Below are 20,224 nucleotides of genomic sequence, written 5' to 3' on the forward strand. Positions count from 1 at the left end.
GACAGATGTAATCTATTCAGATCTTGGAGACTCCTCAGCCTTTGAATAAGATCTTGCACCTCAACATCACGCTCCTACACTGCCACCTTATCCCTTAACGTCCAACAATCTATCAATCCGATTTCTAAATCTGTTCACTAAGCATCAGCAGTGCTCTGGGATAGAGCTCTGCAAAGGTCCACAATTGTCTGAGTGGAGATGCTGCTCCTCATCTCAGTACAGAAGTACCAACTTCTTCACTAGCAATCAGGATGCCTCATTCTAGTCTCTCCAGGCAAAAGAAACAGCTCCCCCATATTTACCCTTTCAAATACCTCAGAATATAAATGTTTCATTGAGATCACCTCTCATTTTAGGGAGTCTAGAACCAATGGTCATGGTTGAAAGACACAGGGTAAATTGTTTTGCTGGGTCCACTGTTTTTCATCATTTATATAAATGGTTTGTATGTGAATCTAGGAGGAATAGTTAATAAGGTTGCAGATGACACCAAAATTGGAGATGTAGTGGACAGCGAAGAAGATTCTGTCAAACTACAACGGGACTTTGATCAGCTGGACCAAGGAGTGGCAGATAAAATTTTAGATAAATGTGAGTGTTGCATTTTGGTAAGGCAAATCAGGACAGGACTTATACTGTTAATAGTAGCGCCCTGGAGAGTGTTGCCAAAGAGACCTTGGGGTACAGATTCATAGTGCCTTGAAAGTGGGTCGCAGGTAGATAGGATAATGAAGAAAGAATTGGTACACTTGCCTTTATTGGTCAGTGCATTGAGTATAGGAGTTGGGAGGTCATGTTGCGCCTGTACAGGACATTGGTTAGACCACTGTTGGAGTGCTGCATGCAATCCTAGTCTCCCTGCTATAGGATGGATATTGGGAAATTTGAAATGTTTCAGAAAAGATTTACAAGGACATTGCCAAGGTTGGAGGGTGACACTATAGGTAGAGACTGAATAAGCTGGGGCTGTTTTCCCTGGAGCATCAGAGGCAGAGGGGTGACCTTATAGAGGTTCATAAAATTATGATGGGCATGGATAGGATAAATTGACAAAGTCTTTTCCCTGGGGTGGGGGAGTCCAGAAGTAGAGGGCATAGGTTTAGGGTGAGAGGGGAAAGATTTAAAAGTGGTAATGTTTTTATGCAGAGGGTGGTGTGTATGTGTGTGTGTGTGGAATGAGCTGCCAGAGGAAGTGGTGGGGGCTGGCACAATTACAATATTTAAAAGGCATCTGGATGGGTATATGAATAGGAAGGGTTTAGAGGGTTTTGGACCAAATGCTGGCAAACAGGATTCGATTAGTTTAAGATATCTGGTCGACTGAGTTGGATCGAGGGGTCTGTTTCCATGCTGTACATCTCTATGACTCTATGAAGAGAACTTTCTTTACTCAGAGTCATGAGCCATGAAATTTTCTGCCTCAGAAAACAGCTGAGGTCAAAGCATCGTACAAATTCAAGGCAATCAAAATGCATGGGGAAAGTGGGAACAGAGTAATATAATGCTGAATGATGGAGCAACTCGAAGGGCCAAATGGCCTAATCCTGCTCTTATTATCTACTTCTATGTCTTTTGTCTGAAACGTCAGGAAATACAGGCTGATTCTGCTCAACCTCATTCCCCACCCACCCCCACCCACTTTCACAGAACAACACAGTTTTAAGTATACTTGTGGTGCAGTGGTAGTTTCCCTACCTCTGGGCAAGAATGCCCAGTCTCGCCTGCTCCAGGGATGTGTCACAATGCATCTGAACAAATTGATTGAAAATATCCATTATGCAGCATGGCCTGGCAAGATGACAACAGACAGGAGACAATCCCAGGTATCCTACAAGTGTCCGTTCCCTGAAGACCCTGAGATACACTCTCCCACGTGGGCACGCAGAAGATTGCTGTCAGACTCTGGGGTTCTCTGAGTGGCTTTAGGGACCCACAGTGTGAACAACAGAACCCTTGTAGTTGGGGGGGTGGGGGTCATAGTGTCAGAGGTTTTCAGCATGGAAACAGGCCCTTCAGCCCAACTTCTCCCTGCCATCCAATTAATCTAGTCCCATTTGTCTGCATTTCGTCCATATCCCTCCGTACCTATCACATCCAAGTACCTGTCCAAATGTTTCTTAAATCACAAAATTGTACTTGTCTTCACTACCTCTGGCAGCCTGTTCCAGACACGCATCACTCTCTGTGTAGACAAAAGTGCCCCCCTGCACCTTTTTACATCTCTCCCCTCTCACCTTAAACCTATGACCTCGAGTTTTAGACTCCATTATCGTGGGGAAAATGGCTGTCTACCTTTTTTATGATTCTCATGATTTCATAGTTAAAAACCACACAACACCAAGTTAGCATCCAACAGGTTTATTTGGAAACTTCCAAGTAAACCTGTTGGACTATAACCTGGTGTTGAATGTTTTTTTAAACTTTGTCCACCCCAGTCCAACACTGGCACCTCCAAATCATGCTTTCGTAGGCCCCTATAATGTCATCCCTCAATCTCCTATGCTGCAGGGAAAAAAAGCTCCAGCCTATCTAGTCTTTCCTTATAACTTGAACCTTCCAGTCCAGGTAAGATCCTAGTAAATCTTTTCTGCACTCTTTCTTGTTTAAATATCCTCTTTGTGTTTGGGGCAACCAAAACACAAAAAAACACCGCACGGTGGCACAGTGGTTAGCACTGCTGCCTCACAGCGCCAGAGACCTGGGTTCAATTCCTGCCTCAGGCGACTGACTGTGTGGAGCTTGCACATTCTCCCTGTGTCTGTGTGGGTTTCCTCTGGGTGCTCTGGTTTCCTCCCACAGTCCAAAGATATGCAGGTTAGGTGAATTGGCCATGCTAAATTGCCTGTAGTGTTAGATAAAAGGGGTAAATGTATGGGTGGATTGTGCTTCGGTGGGTCGGTGTGGACTTGTTAGGCTGAAGGGCCCGTTTCCACACAGTAAGTAATCTAATCTAATCTAAAACTGCATGCAAAAATGTGACCTTACTTACCAACATCTTGTACAGCTGCAACATTTCATACTCGTTTACTCAATGGTCTGATCGATGAAAACAAGCATGGTGAAGGTCTTCAAATGCATGCTATTTATTACTGCAGAAAGTTCATCTAGAACTTGCTGATACTCAGAGTAGAAACCAAACAGAAATCTCCAGCCCCTCATTTACAAATGAGACATCAGGTACTGAAGGAACCTGGTACTGCAACTGGATCATTCCATTGGATGTTTTGGGTTCTCTGTCATGTTATTATTTCTCCAAAAATACAGAAAATGTGTCTTTAAATTCTGCAAGTGAGGTACATTGCAAAAACACAAAGTCACTTCATTTTATTATTCAACATGATTGCAAATCCTGGCATTACATCAGAAATCAACTTCTAATTTTTATTCTCATAGCTAGCATTTCATTATGAAACTTTACACAGGGACATCTCACACATGCATAATTCAAGTAATCTGCTAGGTATTTGAATTTCCTAATACACTAAAGATACAACTGTTGACATTATTAAACCAGAAAAGGTTATGGGCTTGAGCAATTTCCAGGCTGCTCCATGAACAAAGCATGGGAGGATTTCTCCAGAATGGTGCTTTATTAAAAATGTTATTTTAATGGACAACTTCTGTCCATTTTACATGAGGTTCTTTCTTTATCTATCCATGCTGCTACCTGCAGTCAAGAAGGCAAGATCAATGACCACTAAGAGACACCAAAGACTGTCCCACTTGGCTCCTTTCTATCTATTTCTCACTGAGAAGGCAGAGGAAGGGAGCAGGACATGACTTGAACCCATGTCAATTCTTGCTCAGTAGCCATGGTGGTTAGGACAACACATGTACATGTATACAGAGTACCTACAGACCATGACTACTGTTAGGTGAGGCTCACTTGCCACACACTCTCACAAACATTCTCAGCAGCACAATTAGGCCCTCTCTCTCTTTCTCTCACACGGACAGGCCCACAGCACAACCATAACAGCCACTGTGGATGTAACAGCAGGTCAGAGTCTACTGCAGAGAGTAACACCTCCTGACTCTCTGAAGCCTGTCCACCATCTACAGTGGCACAAGTCAGGAGTGTGATGGAATACTTCCCACTTGCCTGGATGGGGACAACTCCAACAACACTCAAGAAGCTCCACACCATCTAGGACAAAGCAGCTGCTTGTTTGGCATCACATCCACCACCTTCAACATTCGCCAACAGTCCCAACAGCATTTCACCACTGACTTTGCACCAAATTGCAACCCTTTACTTCTGGTTCTTAGAATGTGGGAAAATCACCAGCTGTGTGGTTCCTTCAAACCGTCCTTTATCGCTGTTACTTCACTGTCACACTCAAATTCCAACAGCTCCTGCCTAACCATGGCATAGTGGGAACGTGACTCAAATCTCACCAAGGCAGCTGGTGAAATTTAAAATTGACCAATCTGGAATTAAGGCAAGTTGCAGAAATGGTAACTGTGTCAACCAGTATCAATTGTTGTAAAATGTAATATCCTTTAAGGAAGGAAATCTGCTGTCCTTATTGGCCGGGCCTACACGTGACTCCAGAACTATGTGGGTGAATCCTAATTGCTCTCTGAGCTGGCCTAGCAGGTCACTCAGCTCAAGGGTAATGAAAAATGGGTGACAAAATGTTGGCTATATCAGTGATGCCCTTATCTGTGAGAAGAAAGTCTTTTTCCATTTATTCATTCAACTAACCATTCCCTTCCCCTCACTTAATGTATATATTGTTTCTAAGATAGTAAAACATCACAGGAACATTTATCAAACAAATTTTAACATTTGATATATTCACTTACACACACGCTAGCATGCACTCAAATTTTCTTGCCTACTTCTTCACTCACTTGTTAACACAGGAAATAATTACTTCCCAAAAAAAGATAATTAATTCAAGCCTTAGTCTAAGTTTCCACCCATTAAATTATTTTACACTCTTACAAATGCACATGCATCCTTATTTCATCCCCTGCACTTTCTTCTCCCCCTTTAGTCTTTCAGTGACTCAGGAAGATGAGGTGTCCTAGGCCTCAGGCTTCATCTTTCCCCATTTTGATCCTAGTGCAATGAAACGATAGAAGGTGCAGTTTGACAGCGCAGGTCCAAAATCTGCATATTCCTCCTCGACGTGGGGGCAGTGACTGAGAAATTGGCCCAATGTGCTCAACTTGTGCACATGGTTTGGCGGGTCAAGTTCCTGTTGATTGATAGAGTGGGGATAAGATAGCCCAGCTCCCTGTAGTCTCAGGCTGCCTGTGCCATACAGGTTTATATACAAGAAAGGCCTCCAGCAACCAGGCCTCAAGTCTAGTTGAAGTCACAAATAAGCTTGATTGTTCATTAAACATTGTTCGGCCGCGTGTTTCCTGCAGTTCTTCCATCCGGAGCTCATTGATCCTGGTTTTCTGAGAAAAGGATTTTGGCGTAGACTGTAGTGGGACCCTGGGAGTTCGCTGTCGTTGGGTTGCTTGGGGCACTTGGCTGTGTTGGCACCAATTCCAACTCGGCATACGTCAGACTGTCTTCCACAATTCGCGGCTGAGGCAAGAGAGAAACAAACACGCTCAAATAATTTTTTTCTGATTTTTAAAAAAAGCCTACAGCATAGGTATAAAGATAATTGATGAAGGAATAAAAGGGAGGAATGAGGAGAAACTTCTAGCAAACTGTGGTGATCTGGAACGCACTGTCTGAAAAGAAAAGAGAACATGGCAGAAGCAGGAACATTCAAAAGGAATCTGTCTTCATATTTATCATGAATAATCCAGGTAGGATCTTTAACATTAATAGTAGTGGCATAGAGTATTGGTGAAGCTAAACATTTCTAATTTGCTGTATGGCCTCAGCTGGGATACTGTGATTGATTCTGGTCACAAGTCTGAGAAGGATCATAGAATTACAGAATCCCTACTGTGCAGATAGAGGCCATTTGAGTCTACGCCAACCCTCTGAAGAGCATTCTACCAGATTCCATCCCTGAATTTCCCATGGCCAATCCACCTAACCTGCACAAACCTAGACATGGTGGGGCAATTTAGCATGGCCAATCCACCCAACCTGCACAAACCTAGACATGGTGGGGCAATTTAGCATGGCCGATCCACCTAACCTGCACAAACCTAGACATGGTGGGGCAATTTAGCATGGCCGATCCACCTAACCTGCACAAACCTAGACATGGTGGGGCAATTTAGCATGGCCAATCCACCAACCTGCACAAACCTAGACATGATGGGGCAATTTAGCATGGCCAATCCACCAACCTGCACAAACCTAGACACTATGGGGCAATTTAGCATGGCCAATCCACCCAACCTGCACAAACCTAGACATGGTGGGGCAATTTAGCATGGCCAATCCACCCAACCTGCACAAACCTAGACATGATGGGGCAATTTAGCATGGCCAATCCACCCAACCTGCACAAACCTAGACATGGTGGGGCAATTTAGCATGGCCAATCCACCTAACCTGCACACCTTAGGACTGTGGGAGGATACTGGAGCAAAGCCAGACAGAGACTAGGGAAGAACATGCAAATTTCATACAGACATGCACTTGAGGGTGGAATCGAATCCAGGTCCTTGGTGCTGTAAGGCAGCAATGCTAACCACTGAGCCACCATGCCACTCAGAGTGTCAAAATGTTGCAGAGAATGCAAAGGAGAATGATAGAGGGATGGGAAACTTCTGCTTTGAGGAGGGAACACAGAAACTGAGCTTGTTCTCCTTTCACCAGAGTAGGTTAAGAGGCCATTTTTATACAGATGTTCAAAATTGTTTGTGTAGAAAGGGAAGATGTTTTTATTGGAAGGAGGGTCAGAATTGAGAGGATATAGAATGAGGGCAATTGACTGCAGAAGCACAATGGTGAGAAGAATTATTTGAAATTGCTGATCATGGGGATGCTGTCTGAATGGGTGATGGAAGGAAATTCAACAACAACTTTCAAAGGGAACCTGGAGAGCTAGTTCATAGAATCATAGAATCCCTACTGCATGGAAGTGGGCCATTCAGCCCATGCATATCACAACAAATTCTTTACCACCCAGAGGGCTATTAAGGCTCTCATTAAGTATATTCAAGAATGAGATAGAGGGACTTTTAATCAGTGAGGGAATCAAGGGTTGTGGGGAAAAGGCAGAAACTTGGAGATGAGGATTATCAGATCAGCCATGAATGGTGGAGCACTCAATGGGCTGAATGGCCTACTTCTGCCACTACATCTTGAAGTCTTAATTAGTTTGGACACTCCTCAAAACATCAACAGAAACATAATGAGCCAAATAGCCCCTTCCTGCATTGGAAGTATCTAGCAAGTGATAACTGATGGGGAAACACCAGCACTCCATTCTTAGGATCCAGTATTTTGGAAGTGGATTTTTCTGGAGAACGCTCCAGACTCTATGTCAAGTGAATCTTCTCCGATTGCTCTTTTTTGGATGCTTATGTACAACAAACTAACTAAAAGAAGTTCATCTCAGAGGCACATGCACCAGGAAGATTCGGCCTTTAATCTTTGGTTACATCGTGTTTGCTGATCTCAGCCAGACCTTGGTACACAAATCACAATTTGGATTATGAATGCCTGGAATACAGAGGGAAACCATCAACCAGATTTCCTGCTCCCCAGACACTACACAGTGACTTTTAGTGGAAGTGCATGGGATAGATTTTGACTTGAAGATACTAGACACTAAACAAAACACCTTGGAAGGCAATGGTCTAGTGTAATTATCGCTAGACTATTAGATTGGAGGCCCAGGTTCAAATCCTACCACAGCCAATGATGGGATTTAAATTGAATAAAAACCTGAAATTAAAAGTCTCATGATGACCATGAATCCACTGTCAGAAAAACCCATTTGGTTCACTAATCCCCTTTAGTGAAGGAAACTGCCATCCTTACCAGATCTGGCCTACATGTGACTCGAGATCCACAGCAATGTGGTTGACTCTTAACTGTCCTCAAGGTAACAGTGCTGGCTTAGCCAGTAACATCCTCATCCCATAAATGAATTAGAAAACAATAGAGATACCAATACATTTACAGCATTGCATAAATTCAAAGTCATGGCTCAATAGTGGGCCGTCATATGACACAATTATTCATTTTCAAGGTGCCTGCTCTGATGGATTCAGACCACGGTGAAGAAGTCACTATCCAACAAGAGTAAAAAGGGATGGGAATAAAATCATACACTTAGGACCAAAAGAATTCTATTTCCATATCGTCATGAATGTACTAAAATGTGTTAAAACACTTCACAATATTATCTTAAACAGAATGACTCCGAGCCACATATGGATCAAATAACCAAAAACTTGGCAAAAGAGTTAGGTTTCAAGCAGTGTCTTTAAAGAGGAAAGTACAGTTACAGTAATATTGAAAGTAACCTTCAATCAGTGTGTACTGGATTCTGAGCCTCCAGGAAAGCCTTGTGACAGATTTGTGTGTGTGGGTGTCCCTGCTAAAATGATAAGTGTCCTGTGAAACATGGAGTTCAATTATACTAATCTGAGCCAGGGCCACAGGGTGGCCATTATAATTAACACTGAATATCACAGCGGGTCAGACACCATCCGTGGAGAGAGAGAGAGCAAGCTAAAGTCATGGTGAAGAGTCATCTCGACTCAAAATGTTATCTTGCTCTTTCTCCATGGATGCTGTCTGACATGCTGTGATCTCCAGCATTTGTTGTTTTCAGTACAGATTCAAGCATCTGCAGTAATTTGCTCCTATAATTAGTACTGAAGCTATGGAGGGGTGAAACTGTCCCTGCTGTCCCCTGTGTGCATGTAGAGGGGGAGACAAACTGGAAGGAGGAGACACCTTTGATAACATATTGCGTTCAATATTACAGGAAGATGACAGGAAGAACATGGAGGCTTTGGAGAGGGCGGAGAAGAGGTTTACCAGGATGCTGCCTGGATTAGAGAGTATGAGCTATAAGGAGAGGCTAGAAAATCTCAGGTCATTTTCTCTGGAGCAGCGGAGGCTGGGGGAGACTTGATAGAAAATCAATAAAGTTATGAGTGCCATAGATAGGGTTGACGGTCAGAATCTTTTTCCCCCAGAGTTGAAATGTCTAATACTAGGGGGCATGCATTTAAGGTTAGATTAGATTACTTACAGTGTGGAAACAGGCCCTTCAGCCCAACAAGTCCACACCGACCCGTCGAAGTGCAACGCACCCATTCCCCTACATTTACCCCTTTACCTAACACTACAGGCAATTTAGCATGGCCAATTCACCTGGCCTGCACATCTTTGTGACTGTGGGAGGAAACTGGAGCACCCGGAGGAAACCCACGCAGACACGGGGAGAATGTGTAAACTCCACACAGTCGCCTGAGTCAGGAATTGAACCTGGGTCTCTGGCGCTGTGAGGCAGCAGTGCTAACCACTGTGCCACCGTGCTGCCCACGGTGAGAGGGCAAAGTTCAAAGGAGATGGGAGGAGCAAGTTTACTTCACACAGAGTCTGAACACACTGCCGGGGTGATGTTGGAGGCACTTAAAATAGGAGTGTTTAAGGGACTTTTAGATAAGCACATGAATATGCAAGGAATGGAGGGATATGGACCAAGGGCAGGCAGAAGGGATTAGTTTAATTTGGCACCATGTTCAGCACAACACTGTGGGCCGAAGGGCCTGTTCCTGTGCTGTGTTGATCAATGTTCAACATGACTGAATTTGGATAGGCTAACAGTGATGTGGAGAGACAAGGGTTATTCAGAATGGAGACTCAATGTTCATTTTTAGAAAATGATTCTTTCTTTCGAAGATCAATTCCATGGATGTATGGAAAATCAAAGAATATCTTGGCATGATGGCTTGTAAAAGGAGTAAGAATGAAAGGGAAGAGGTTTGAGGTTTTCATAATCACGAGTAGGCCAGATAGAAGAGATAGGGAGAAGTTGTTCCCACCTGTAAAAGGAACAAGAACCATAGGGACGGCATGGATTTCGAGTGATGTGCAAATGAAGCAAAGATGATTTGTGAAAACATATTCACTCAGTAAGTAGTTCGGGTATGGAATGCACTGCCCAGAAATGTGGTGGAGACAGAGTCAATTGAGGCACTCAAGATTCTATTGGATGGCTACTTGGATAGAAATAGTGTGGAAGTATATGAAAAGAAAGATCGGCAAGGGGCAATTACGCTTATTTTAAGAGATGGCACAACCGAATGGTCTCCTTTTTTTTAGATTAGATTAGATTACTTACAGTGTGGAAACAGGCCCTTCGGCCCACCAAGTCCACACCGACCCGCCGAAGCGCAACCCACCCATACCCCTATATTTACCCCTTACCTAACACTACGGGCAATTTAGCATATCCAATCCACCTGACCTGCATATCTTTGGACTGTGGGAGGAAACTGAACCACCCGGAGGAAACCCACGCAGACTCGGGGAGAAAGTGCAAACGCCACACAGACAAGGCTGGAATCGAACCCAGGACCCTGGTGCTGTGAGGCAGCAATGCTAACCACTGAGCCAACATGCCACCCTTTTGTATTGTAATTGACCACAGCACACAAAGTATGGCAGTGGGAAACTAACTACAATGATGGAGTGTCTGGAGTCTTTAGAGACATCTGGTTCTAGCCAAAATTCTTTTCAGGATGGATTCAAAAACGACAGAGGTTCTAAGCTTAGTATGACATGACAGAACAGAAGCACGCCCTTCAGCCTGATTGTTCAGCTACCCATAAATCCTTGCACTACACCATTGACAGATGATAAGGTTGGGACAGTCTCCTGATTAACCACAACCCCATGTTGTAGCCACAAGACAACACCCTCCCTGTGTTGTAGGTTCTTGCCAGTGGTTGCGTTCCATGGCATGTGTCACTATGAGGAACTAGCAGCAGAAAATGATGATATTGCTGCTTCTATTCCAGCCTCTTCTTAAATGCATCTCACCTCACTGAGTAAAGGTGTTTCTTCTGAATTCCTTACTCTATCTTATATTTACAGCTGCTACTTTTGGAGTCTCCCGTGACTATTCCTTTGAATCCTTACATAGTTATGAAGACATGGGTCAGCTTACTTTCTTTATTCTACAGAAAAAAAGAGTCAACTCCAGTCCATCCAGAGGAATATGCCCCCCTAATGTCCAAATGATCCATTTATAAATGAGAGCACAAATCCAAAACTCCAGATGAAGTTTGATTCATTCAAATAGATTAGATTACTTACAGTGTGGAAACAGGCCCTTTGGCCCAACAAGTCCACACCGACTCGCCGAAGCGCAACCCACCCATACCCCTACATTTACCCCTTACCTAACACTACGGGCAATTTAGTATGCCCAATTCACCTGACCCGCACATCTTTGGACTGTGGGAGGAAACCGGAGCACCCGGAGGAAACCCACGCAAACTCCACACAGTCAGTCACCCGAGTCGGGAATTGAACCCGGATCTCAGGCGCTGTGAGGCAGCAGTGCTAACCACTGTGCCACCGTGCCGCCCACTGATAACTTCTTGATGTACCGCAGTGTTCAAAGCTTTCGACTATGATACCCACCTACAGTTTGGGATGCTGTCACTTGAATACTCTCCCAGAATTGCTAGGGGCTGTCAACAGTGGGATCCCACCTTACGCACCAATATTCTGAAATACTTGCAAATGTTACAATGGGGGCTGTCGACAAACAACAATTGAGATTGCATCTGGGAAGAATGCTTATCAAATGCATTTTTCTTTGAACTCACATAACAAACAAGTCCTTAGCTCAGCTCAGACAAGCCTAATCACAGGCTGCAAAGATCCAAAGAGGATTAGGGTAATTACAGTTTTGGAAGACTTGCCTCTTGGTGAGAGACGGACATATTTTGTCAGAAGCTCCACCCCCACTACAGTTCACAAACAATGAATGCAGGAGTAAGTGATCCAGGATTGAAGTAAAGCAAGTGGGACTGAAATAAAACAAAGAAAGAAAGCTTATTCTAAATGCTAGAATCAAAATACAGCGCAGAGTCCAGAAGGTTGGTGTTGTGGTGCAGTGTGTAATGTCCCTGCCTCTCAGCCAAAGGTTCTGAGTTCACATCTCACTCCAGGATGTGCTCATAGCAGAGGTGGACAGGTTTGTAAATCCTTCCAACATGCGCCATTGGCAGACAGAAGAGATTCCTGGTCATCTATGGGATGGAAGGAGATTGCAGCCTCAATCAACAGCATTATCCATCGCTCCAAACAATTATCTATTTGTTACCACAGCTTAGAATCCTTGGGATGTTAGGGAAGGCTGGGGAGTGGGGGCACGTGGGGTATTGGTTCAGTTCATAGATATAAAAGCAGAGAGCTTGGTCCCGGTGGATCTGCCTATGGTGGAGATTGTGGCTGTGTGTCAGACCTGCCTTCTCGCAGAGAACTGGAGAAGTCCAGGGGAACGGACAGAGAGGAACAGAAAGCTCTTCCCAATCTGACTGGCAGCCCTGTAGTCCCACATACACAAAACAGCCATTGGACTTCAAGGAAGTCCAGAGATCCTGGATGGGCACAGCTGGGACACCCCATGTAAAATGGAGCCACGGAATCCCTATAGTGTGGAAGCAGACCATTCAGCCAATCGAGATCATACTGACCCTCTGAAGAGCATTCTACCGAGATCTACCCCATCCCTATAACCCTGCATTTCTCATGCCTAAAACATCTAGCCTGCACATCTTTGGAGTGAGAGGAAACCAGCACTTCCAAAGGAAACCCACGTAGACACAGGGAGACTGTGTGGAGTTTGCACAGTGTCCTGAGGGTGAAATCAAACCCAGGTCCCTGGTGCTATGAGACAGCAGTGCTAACCACTGAGCCACCGTGCTGACAGGAGTGGAGGATGAGTTATGGAGGCCGGGGAGATGGGCATATAGAGGGTTGGATGGTGTCATATACAAGACCCCTCCAAAAAAAAAGGAGATAGCCTCTTTGTACCCAACCACAGTGAGAGTACTGAAAGTTGTCTGCTTGTACATCATGGCCTCACCTTGGCAATGGCAGAATGAGGTTTTTGTGAGGCCGTGAATTCTTCCACCAAACAGACACCTTGGGCTGATGTGAAATTCTGCCTAACACTGTATCGGGCCCCATCAAACCCCACCCCCACCCCACCCCACCCAGCCCCACTCCAACCCACCTCCACTCCACCCTTCATCATGGGTGGGATGGCAAGGAGGCGGAGGTGGCTGCTTGTCTTATTTAACAGGCCCCTTCCCAACCAATATGGACTTCAAATACCCTGGCAGGGATCCCCAGAGTATGGAGAGACTCACCCCAAGGACTTTGTACTTTTAGTTAAGTTAATTCACAAAACAAAACTGAATGTCGTTCATAGTAAATATGGCAGTCTATTTGAAAAGGAACTTCCATGGCAGAGAGTTAATCAGCAAATGCAACGTTAGCAATACATTTCAAAAAGGTTAGAATACAATAGCAGGAACACACTGCTGAGGTTGTTTAAGGTTCTGGTCAGACCGCATTTGGGAAATTGAGAGTAGTTTCCGGCTCTGCATCGAAGGAAGGATGTGTTGTCCTGAAGGAGGGGTCCAGAGGGGTCCAAAGGTGAGACAGGTAGACAGTACGACTTGGTTGGTCAATGGGAGGAATGAATGATCCTGGGGATGAAGGGCTTGTTGTATGAGGAGTGGCTGAGGATTCTGGATCTCTACTCAATGGAGTTTAGAAGGACAAGGGAGGATTTCATTGAAACTTACAAAATATTGAGAGACCTGGAGAGAGTGGATGTAGAGAAGGTGCTTCCACTTGTAGGAGAGGCTATGACCGGAAGGAACAGCCTCAGAATAAAGGGACAACCCTTTAGTATCGTGATAAGGAGTCATTTCTTCATCTAAAAGGTGGTGTATCTGTGGAACTCATTGTGGGGGACCATTCGTTGAGTGGCGTTAAGGCATAGATAGATAGGCTCTTGTTTAGTAAGGGGACCATAAGTTACAGGGAGCATGTGTGAGAATGGGGTTGAGAAACATATCAGCCAAGATTGAATGCAGGACAAATACAAAAAAAATTGCAGATGTTAGAATCCAAAGTAGATAGGCAGGAGGCTGGAAGAACACAGCAAGGCAGGAAGCATCAGGAGGTGGAGAAGTCGATGTTTTGGGTATAACCCTGCTTCAGGGCTGAGGGTGGGGATAGGGGGAGCTGCAGATAAAGGGGGTGGCGGTGCCAGGGCAGTGAAGTGGAGAAAGGTGAGACAGGTAGACGGTACGACTTGGTTGGTCAATGGCAGGAATGAATCCCATTGATAGGGAGGAGTGGAAGGGAGGGGGAGGGGTTAGGAAGAGAGTCAGGTGATGGGAAGGGAGGTTATTTGAGATTGGAGAACTCAACGTTGACTCCTCCAGGCTGCCCTGGTGGAAGATGAGGAGTTGTCCATCCAATTTGCGGTTTGGTTCGTTGTGGCAGTGGAAGAGGCCAAGAATGGTCATGTTGGAAGGAACAGACTTGATGAGCTGAATGGCCTAATTCTGCTCCTATATCTTATGGTCCAAGTACAAATTGCAGTTTCACTATTAACAGACACTATTAGAATACTGATAGATGATTATACCCTGTGGTCCTCAGTGGAGACACACTGCCAATATAGTCTGCTGGAATAACCCATTGGCTCTCAGTAATATTGGAGAGTAGATTACATTGTCTTCAATACAATCAGCTCTTGTGTTGAAAGAAAGACTCTTGTATCATTGCCAATTCCAAACAATTCCTTTTCTGAACTTCAAACCTCCTTCATAGGGGAGGATAAAAGGTTGGCACAACATCGAAGGCTGAAGGGCTTGTACTGTCTTATGTTCTATTTTCTACATTCATCTCTGTATTAACTTCCTTCAACACTCTCCCTTCTCCCAACCCCCTACAACTTACACAAATTCAAAACTGTAAACAACTTGCTGGAGAAATCCAGCAGGTCTGGCAGGATTGGTGGAGAGAGAAACAGTGTTAATGTTTCAAGTCCAAAAGAACTTTCTTCAAAACTGTTCAGGCAAGGACTCATATTGAACTCAAAACTTCAATTCTGTTTCTGAGCAGATGCTGCCAGTTTTATGGGAACTCTAGATTAGATTGCCAGTGTCTGCATACTTTGCTTTTATTGAGGATTTAAAAGCACAAGTTTAGAACCACTTAAAATCGCTTAGCATCTCTCTCTCTCTCTCTATTTTAAACTTCTGTGGCATTTGGCAAACTTCATTATTAATATGCATGCCCTTGTTTTCAAGTCCCTCTGTGGCCTCTCCTCTACCCTCATTACCGCTGTCACTTCCTCCCACTCTATAACTTTCCAAGCCCGCTGTGCTCCTCCAACTCAGATCTCCTGCACATTTGGTCATCTATCCAAAAACCTGGTTTGATGTCCAATTTTAGTCATTACCCCACTGTGTAGCTTTGGAGGATATTTTGCAAATCTTTAAGAAGTGTTACTTAAGTGTGTGTGGATCTTGTGGGGAGGGGGAGGGCGAGCGAGGGAGGGTGAGGGCAAGGGAGGGACAACCATCTCAACATCCTATCCCAGCAGACGTTCCCAAAAGCACATCAAGTGGCAGCTTTGCAGAATTATTTAACCATCAGTTTTTTTGAATAAATACAATCTTGGCTTCACAAGTTAATTGCGATAATTGAAAAACTATGCGAGGAAAGTATGATTTGGAAGCTTTTTGATCCTTACTCCTCCTCAAAGTGGCTGAAAATAATAAGAAAATTCTGTGACATGCCACAAACTCTTGAAAAACAAAACAAAATCCAGCTGGGAGTCCTGGACAAAAACAGAAAGCATTAGCAACACTCAGCAGGCCCAGCAGCATCTGGACGGACAGGCATAGTGAATATTTGAAGCCATACAGTTTAAAATAGAATCATATTTGACTTGAAATTTTAACTTTGTGTTTCCAATGCTTGTTTTTACTCCACACCTTCTCTGGATGTTAATGACAGATGTTATTTTTTCCAAACTTGGTTTTACATCTTTGTATTTTAGACAGTTTTCCTTCTGGAAGTTTGTTGATTGCACCCAAACATGATTCTTCCTCCACTGATACGACTGACTTGAGGCCCAATTTTTAAAACAAAATTAATTTCCCTCTTTTGAGATGTTATTACATGCCTCTGGGCCAAGCAGGACTTGTACCTGCATCTCTCAGGTCATGGAGTAGCTCAGGGGTTAGCACTGCTGCCTCACAGCACTAGGCACCTGGGTTCAGTTCCATCCTTGGTGACTGTCTGTGTGGAGTTTGCACATTCTCCCTGTGTCTGTGTGGGCTTCCCCTTGGGTGCTCTTGTTTCCTCTTAACGATGAGCAAGCTATGTGGATTAGCTAGGGGAAATTCAGGGTTACAGGAATGGTAGGGAGGGGTGGATCTGGGTGGGATGCTCTTTGGAGAGTCGGTGTGGACTCGATGGGCCAAATAGCCTGCTTCCATATTGTAGGGGTTCTACGAGGGGTAGGGACACTGCTGCAAGAGCCCTTAGTGGTGCAATTTTATATTAAAATACAAACTCAATCAAGCTGTTGAGAAGTTATATATTCAACCAACACTAGATCATCGATCTGTAAACTAACTCTTTATACATAATGTTGCCTTCTAATCCTTTATATCACTGGTTCATAAAAATCTCAATTTAAAAAAATTACAGTTGATTAATTCATTACTTGCCATTTAGAAATAGGATAGGATTCAGTCCGTGATCTCACATTTTGTGGGCCCAGTACTATAACGACTGGGCCATATTATACACAATTGTCTTGTCAAGAAACCTGGATTATCTCATGTATTGGGCACAGTTGAAAACTACAAGGAGTCATGAGGAGCTGCTACTGAGAATACTATGAGAACTGAGGGGACCATGGCTCTGTTTTCAAATGATCTTAAGGCATTAGTTGAACTTTAATTGACTTTAATTGCGGAGGTTCCTGTTGCAAAAGAAAACATTATTTCTGATCCTCACTCCCATACTTAATAACTGATCTTCCATGCAGCTTGAAGTCATCTCAATAATTTGCACAGAGGTCAGAATTCTGGAATAGGCTTTTTTCCCCTGGAGCATCGAAAGGCTGAGGGGTGACCTTAAAGGAATTTATAAATTCATGAGGGATAAATAGTCAAGATCTTCTCCCCCAGAGTAGTGGAGTCCAAAACTAGAGGGCATTAATGTAAAATGAGCAGGAAAAGATTTAAATAGGAGCTAAGGGACAACTTTTTCACACAGAGGGTGGTTCTGGCAGAGGAAGTGGTGGAGGCTGGTACAATATCAACATTTAAAAGGCATCTGGACGGGTATATGGTCAGGAAGGCTTTAGAGGGATGTGGGCCAACTGGTGGCAAATGGGACTAGATTTATTTAGGATAGCTTATCGGCATGGATGAATTGAATTGAAGCGTCTGTTCTGAAAAGTGTGGTGCTGGAAAAGCACAGCTGGTCAGGTAACGTCCAAGGAGTCAACATTTCGAGCACAAGCCCTTCATCAGGAATGCTTTTCCAGTGCCACATTTTTCGACTCTGATCTCCAACATCTGCGGTCCTCACTTTCTCTCCCGAAGTGTCTGTTTCCATGCTATACATCTCTGTGACTCTACAGCTGTAAACAGAGTGTACATCCATTGTCACCCGATCTGGGAAAATGCAGATGTGGCCAAGAATCATTTAGTGCCAAAGCAGAAGTCATGAGTGACATGTCTCATGATGGGGAGCTCCTTCAATGCAAAATGTTCACATCGAACTCCATTAAGAATACAGATTGTGTACTGTCCTGGGAGCCACCTTATAGGAAGGATATTAAAACATTGGAGACAGTACACAAGTGGTTTACAAGAATGGTTCCAATGGTGAAGAATTTCAGGGATGGGGATAGATTGAAGAAGTTGGGACTGTTCTCCTTGAAGACTATGAGGTGGTTAGTTGGAGTTTTTCAAAATCATGAGCAGCTGGATAGAGTAGATAGGGAGAAACTGTCCCTGCAGATAAAAGAATAAAAGAACAGGCACTGATCTAGATGAGTGAAATAGAGTTTGATGTTGGTCTCAATCATTCAAAACATTTCTTCTCTTTGGAAGACAAGAGTTAATAAATATATTATTTGTAGTCAGCCACTGGATATTAGGCTTAGAAAATTCATATAGAACAACCATGGAGCTATTAATACACTGCAGTTCAAAAGAAAAATCTAAGAACTTTGGCTTACTTTGATCCTTGAGATCTGCTGCATCCAAATATAAGCCAACACAAGAATTCAAATGCAATTACAACATGGACTTGGTGCTGATAGGTGATACTGTTGACTGTACCGCTTCCGTGAATAACATTGAAGGGACTGACACCCTAATAGTGGATTTCTGCTCCCTCTTCCCCACACACCATAAAACACAGGTGCCATGGTAATAGAAAGAATGGAAGGGTGAGGTGCTGGAAAAGCACAGCAGGTCAGGCAGCATCTGAGGAACAGGAGAATCAATATTTCAGGCACAAGCCCTTCATCAGGAATGAGCTCAGGCATAAGCCCTTCAAGAAATATCGATTCACCTGCTCCTCAGGTGCTGCCTGACTGGCCGTGCTTTTTTCTAGTGCCACACTCTTTGACTCTGATCTGCAGCATCTGCAGTCCTCACTTTCTCCTAATAGAAAAAATGGTGAGATGCATGATATTGATTGGTTAATAAAAATTGATTGCTACAATTAGTCAATAACTCCTTTATTCTTGCATCATAAGATTACCAAAAAGGTGAACTAAATGACTTTAGGAATAATTAAATGACAAAAAGAAAGCCCATATAATTTTCAATAATGCACAAAGTTAGCTCAGTTGAAACAAATGATAAATTTTGTCCTTTTTTCTTACTTTGATCTTGGGATGCGGTCACCTCTGGCATTGCCCATCCCCAATAGTCTTTGATATGTCAACATATAATTACCACCTACAGCAGTCATTTCAAAGTCTGAATCTTTCTGAATCGCATCTGACTTCCATTTTGCCATATTACTTTCACTAGGAGATCTGTTGTGAAAATGCTATTGGCCTTCTTGAAGTCAGATCTACAAGCATTTAGGCAAAATTCCTCCAGCATCAACTCTGAAATGGACATTCCGTTGTGATTCTGAATTGGTGGTGCTGGAAAAACACAGCAGTTCAGACAGCATCCGAAGAGCAGTACAATCGACGTTTCGGGCAAAAGCCCTTCATCAGGAAGGCGTTTGTCTGAACTGCTGTGCTTTTCCAGCACCACTAATCCAGAATCTGGTTTCCAGCATCTGCAGTCATTGTTTTTACCTGTTCCATTGTGATGGCTGAGAAGTATCTCTCCAGCCTGTTTTAACAATTGTCAAATGTTTCACAGTCCAAGGGAAAATATAGAAAACACTTCAAAATATCCTCTAAGTGCAGTTCCATTGACATTAATGACTAGGAGGAGCTTGTTACCAGTCATTTAAAATGGTGACGACCTGTCCAGCAAGCTGCATCACAGAGGTCCATCGGCATAGAAAGAATGAAACAGGAGAGAGGAACCATACCCCACTACCTTGCGGGTGCGCTGTGTTATGGACGGGACCATACCCCCTCAAAATATACTGAGTATGAGACTGAGGGGGCAAGAACATGATTAAGAGACAGTGAGAGCGATTAAGAGATGGTTAAAGAGTGATTAAGATACAATGAGAGTACAAGAGAGTGACTAAGACAGCAAGAGTGTGAGAGAGCAATTAAGAGACATTGAGAGTACAAGAGAGTGATTAAGAGACAGTGAGAGCAAGAGAGTGAAAAGGCATTAATCTACAGGGAGAGAGTGATTATGAGACAGTGAGAGTACAAGACAGTGATTAAGAGACAGTGAGAGAGGAGAGAGCAATTAAAAGACAGTGAGAGTTGCAAGAGAGTGATAAAAGGACAGTGAGTGCACGATTAAGAGACAGAGAGAGTACAAGAGTGATTAAGAGACAGCAAGAGAGCAATTAAAAGATGGTGAGAGTTGCGAGAGAGTGATTAAGAGACAGTGAGAGTGTAAGAGTGTGAGAGAGCGAAACAGCCAGGAGAGATTCACTGCCTCCCAAACATGCTAATACCCCAGCAACAACTGCTGAAAGCTAAACCTAAAATCCCTGGTTCTGCGGGTGGGAGCTTGACCACACCCATTCAGGCTGCTTCTAATGTTCCAAATGTTAAAAAAAACTCAAGACCTCACGAATTGTCATACACTGTTCGGTGCTTGT

The 20,224-nt window shown here is 43.8% G+C and overlaps 1 protein-coding gene across 2 annotated transcripts in view; it reads right to left on the reverse strand.

Moving 5' to 3' along the window:
* Positions 1-3,309: 3,309 nt before the first annotated feature.
* vstm4a (V-set and transmembrane domain containing 4a) overlaps positions 3,310-20,224 on the reverse strand; it is a 68,112-nt gene continuing 51,197 nt past the window's right edge. For both annotated transcript variants that reach the window (XM_060854314.1, XM_060854313.1), the window contains one exon: positions 3,310-5,548. In XM_060854314.1, coding sequence (XP_060710297.1) covers positions 5,399-5,548 — 150 coding nt within the window. In that variant the 3' untranslated portion in view covers positions 3,310-5,398. The remainder of the gene's footprint in view (positions 5,549-20,224) is intronic.

Source organism: Hemiscyllium ocellatum, chromosome 43 (genome assembly GCF_020745735.1).
Source record: "Hemiscyllium ocellatum isolate sHemOce1 chromosome 43, sHemOce1.pat.X.cur, whole genome shotgun sequence".
In the NCBI taxonomy this organism is placed as follows: Eukaryota; Metazoa; Chordata; class Chondrichthyes; order Orectolobiformes; family Hemiscylliidae; genus Hemiscyllium; species Hemiscyllium ocellatum.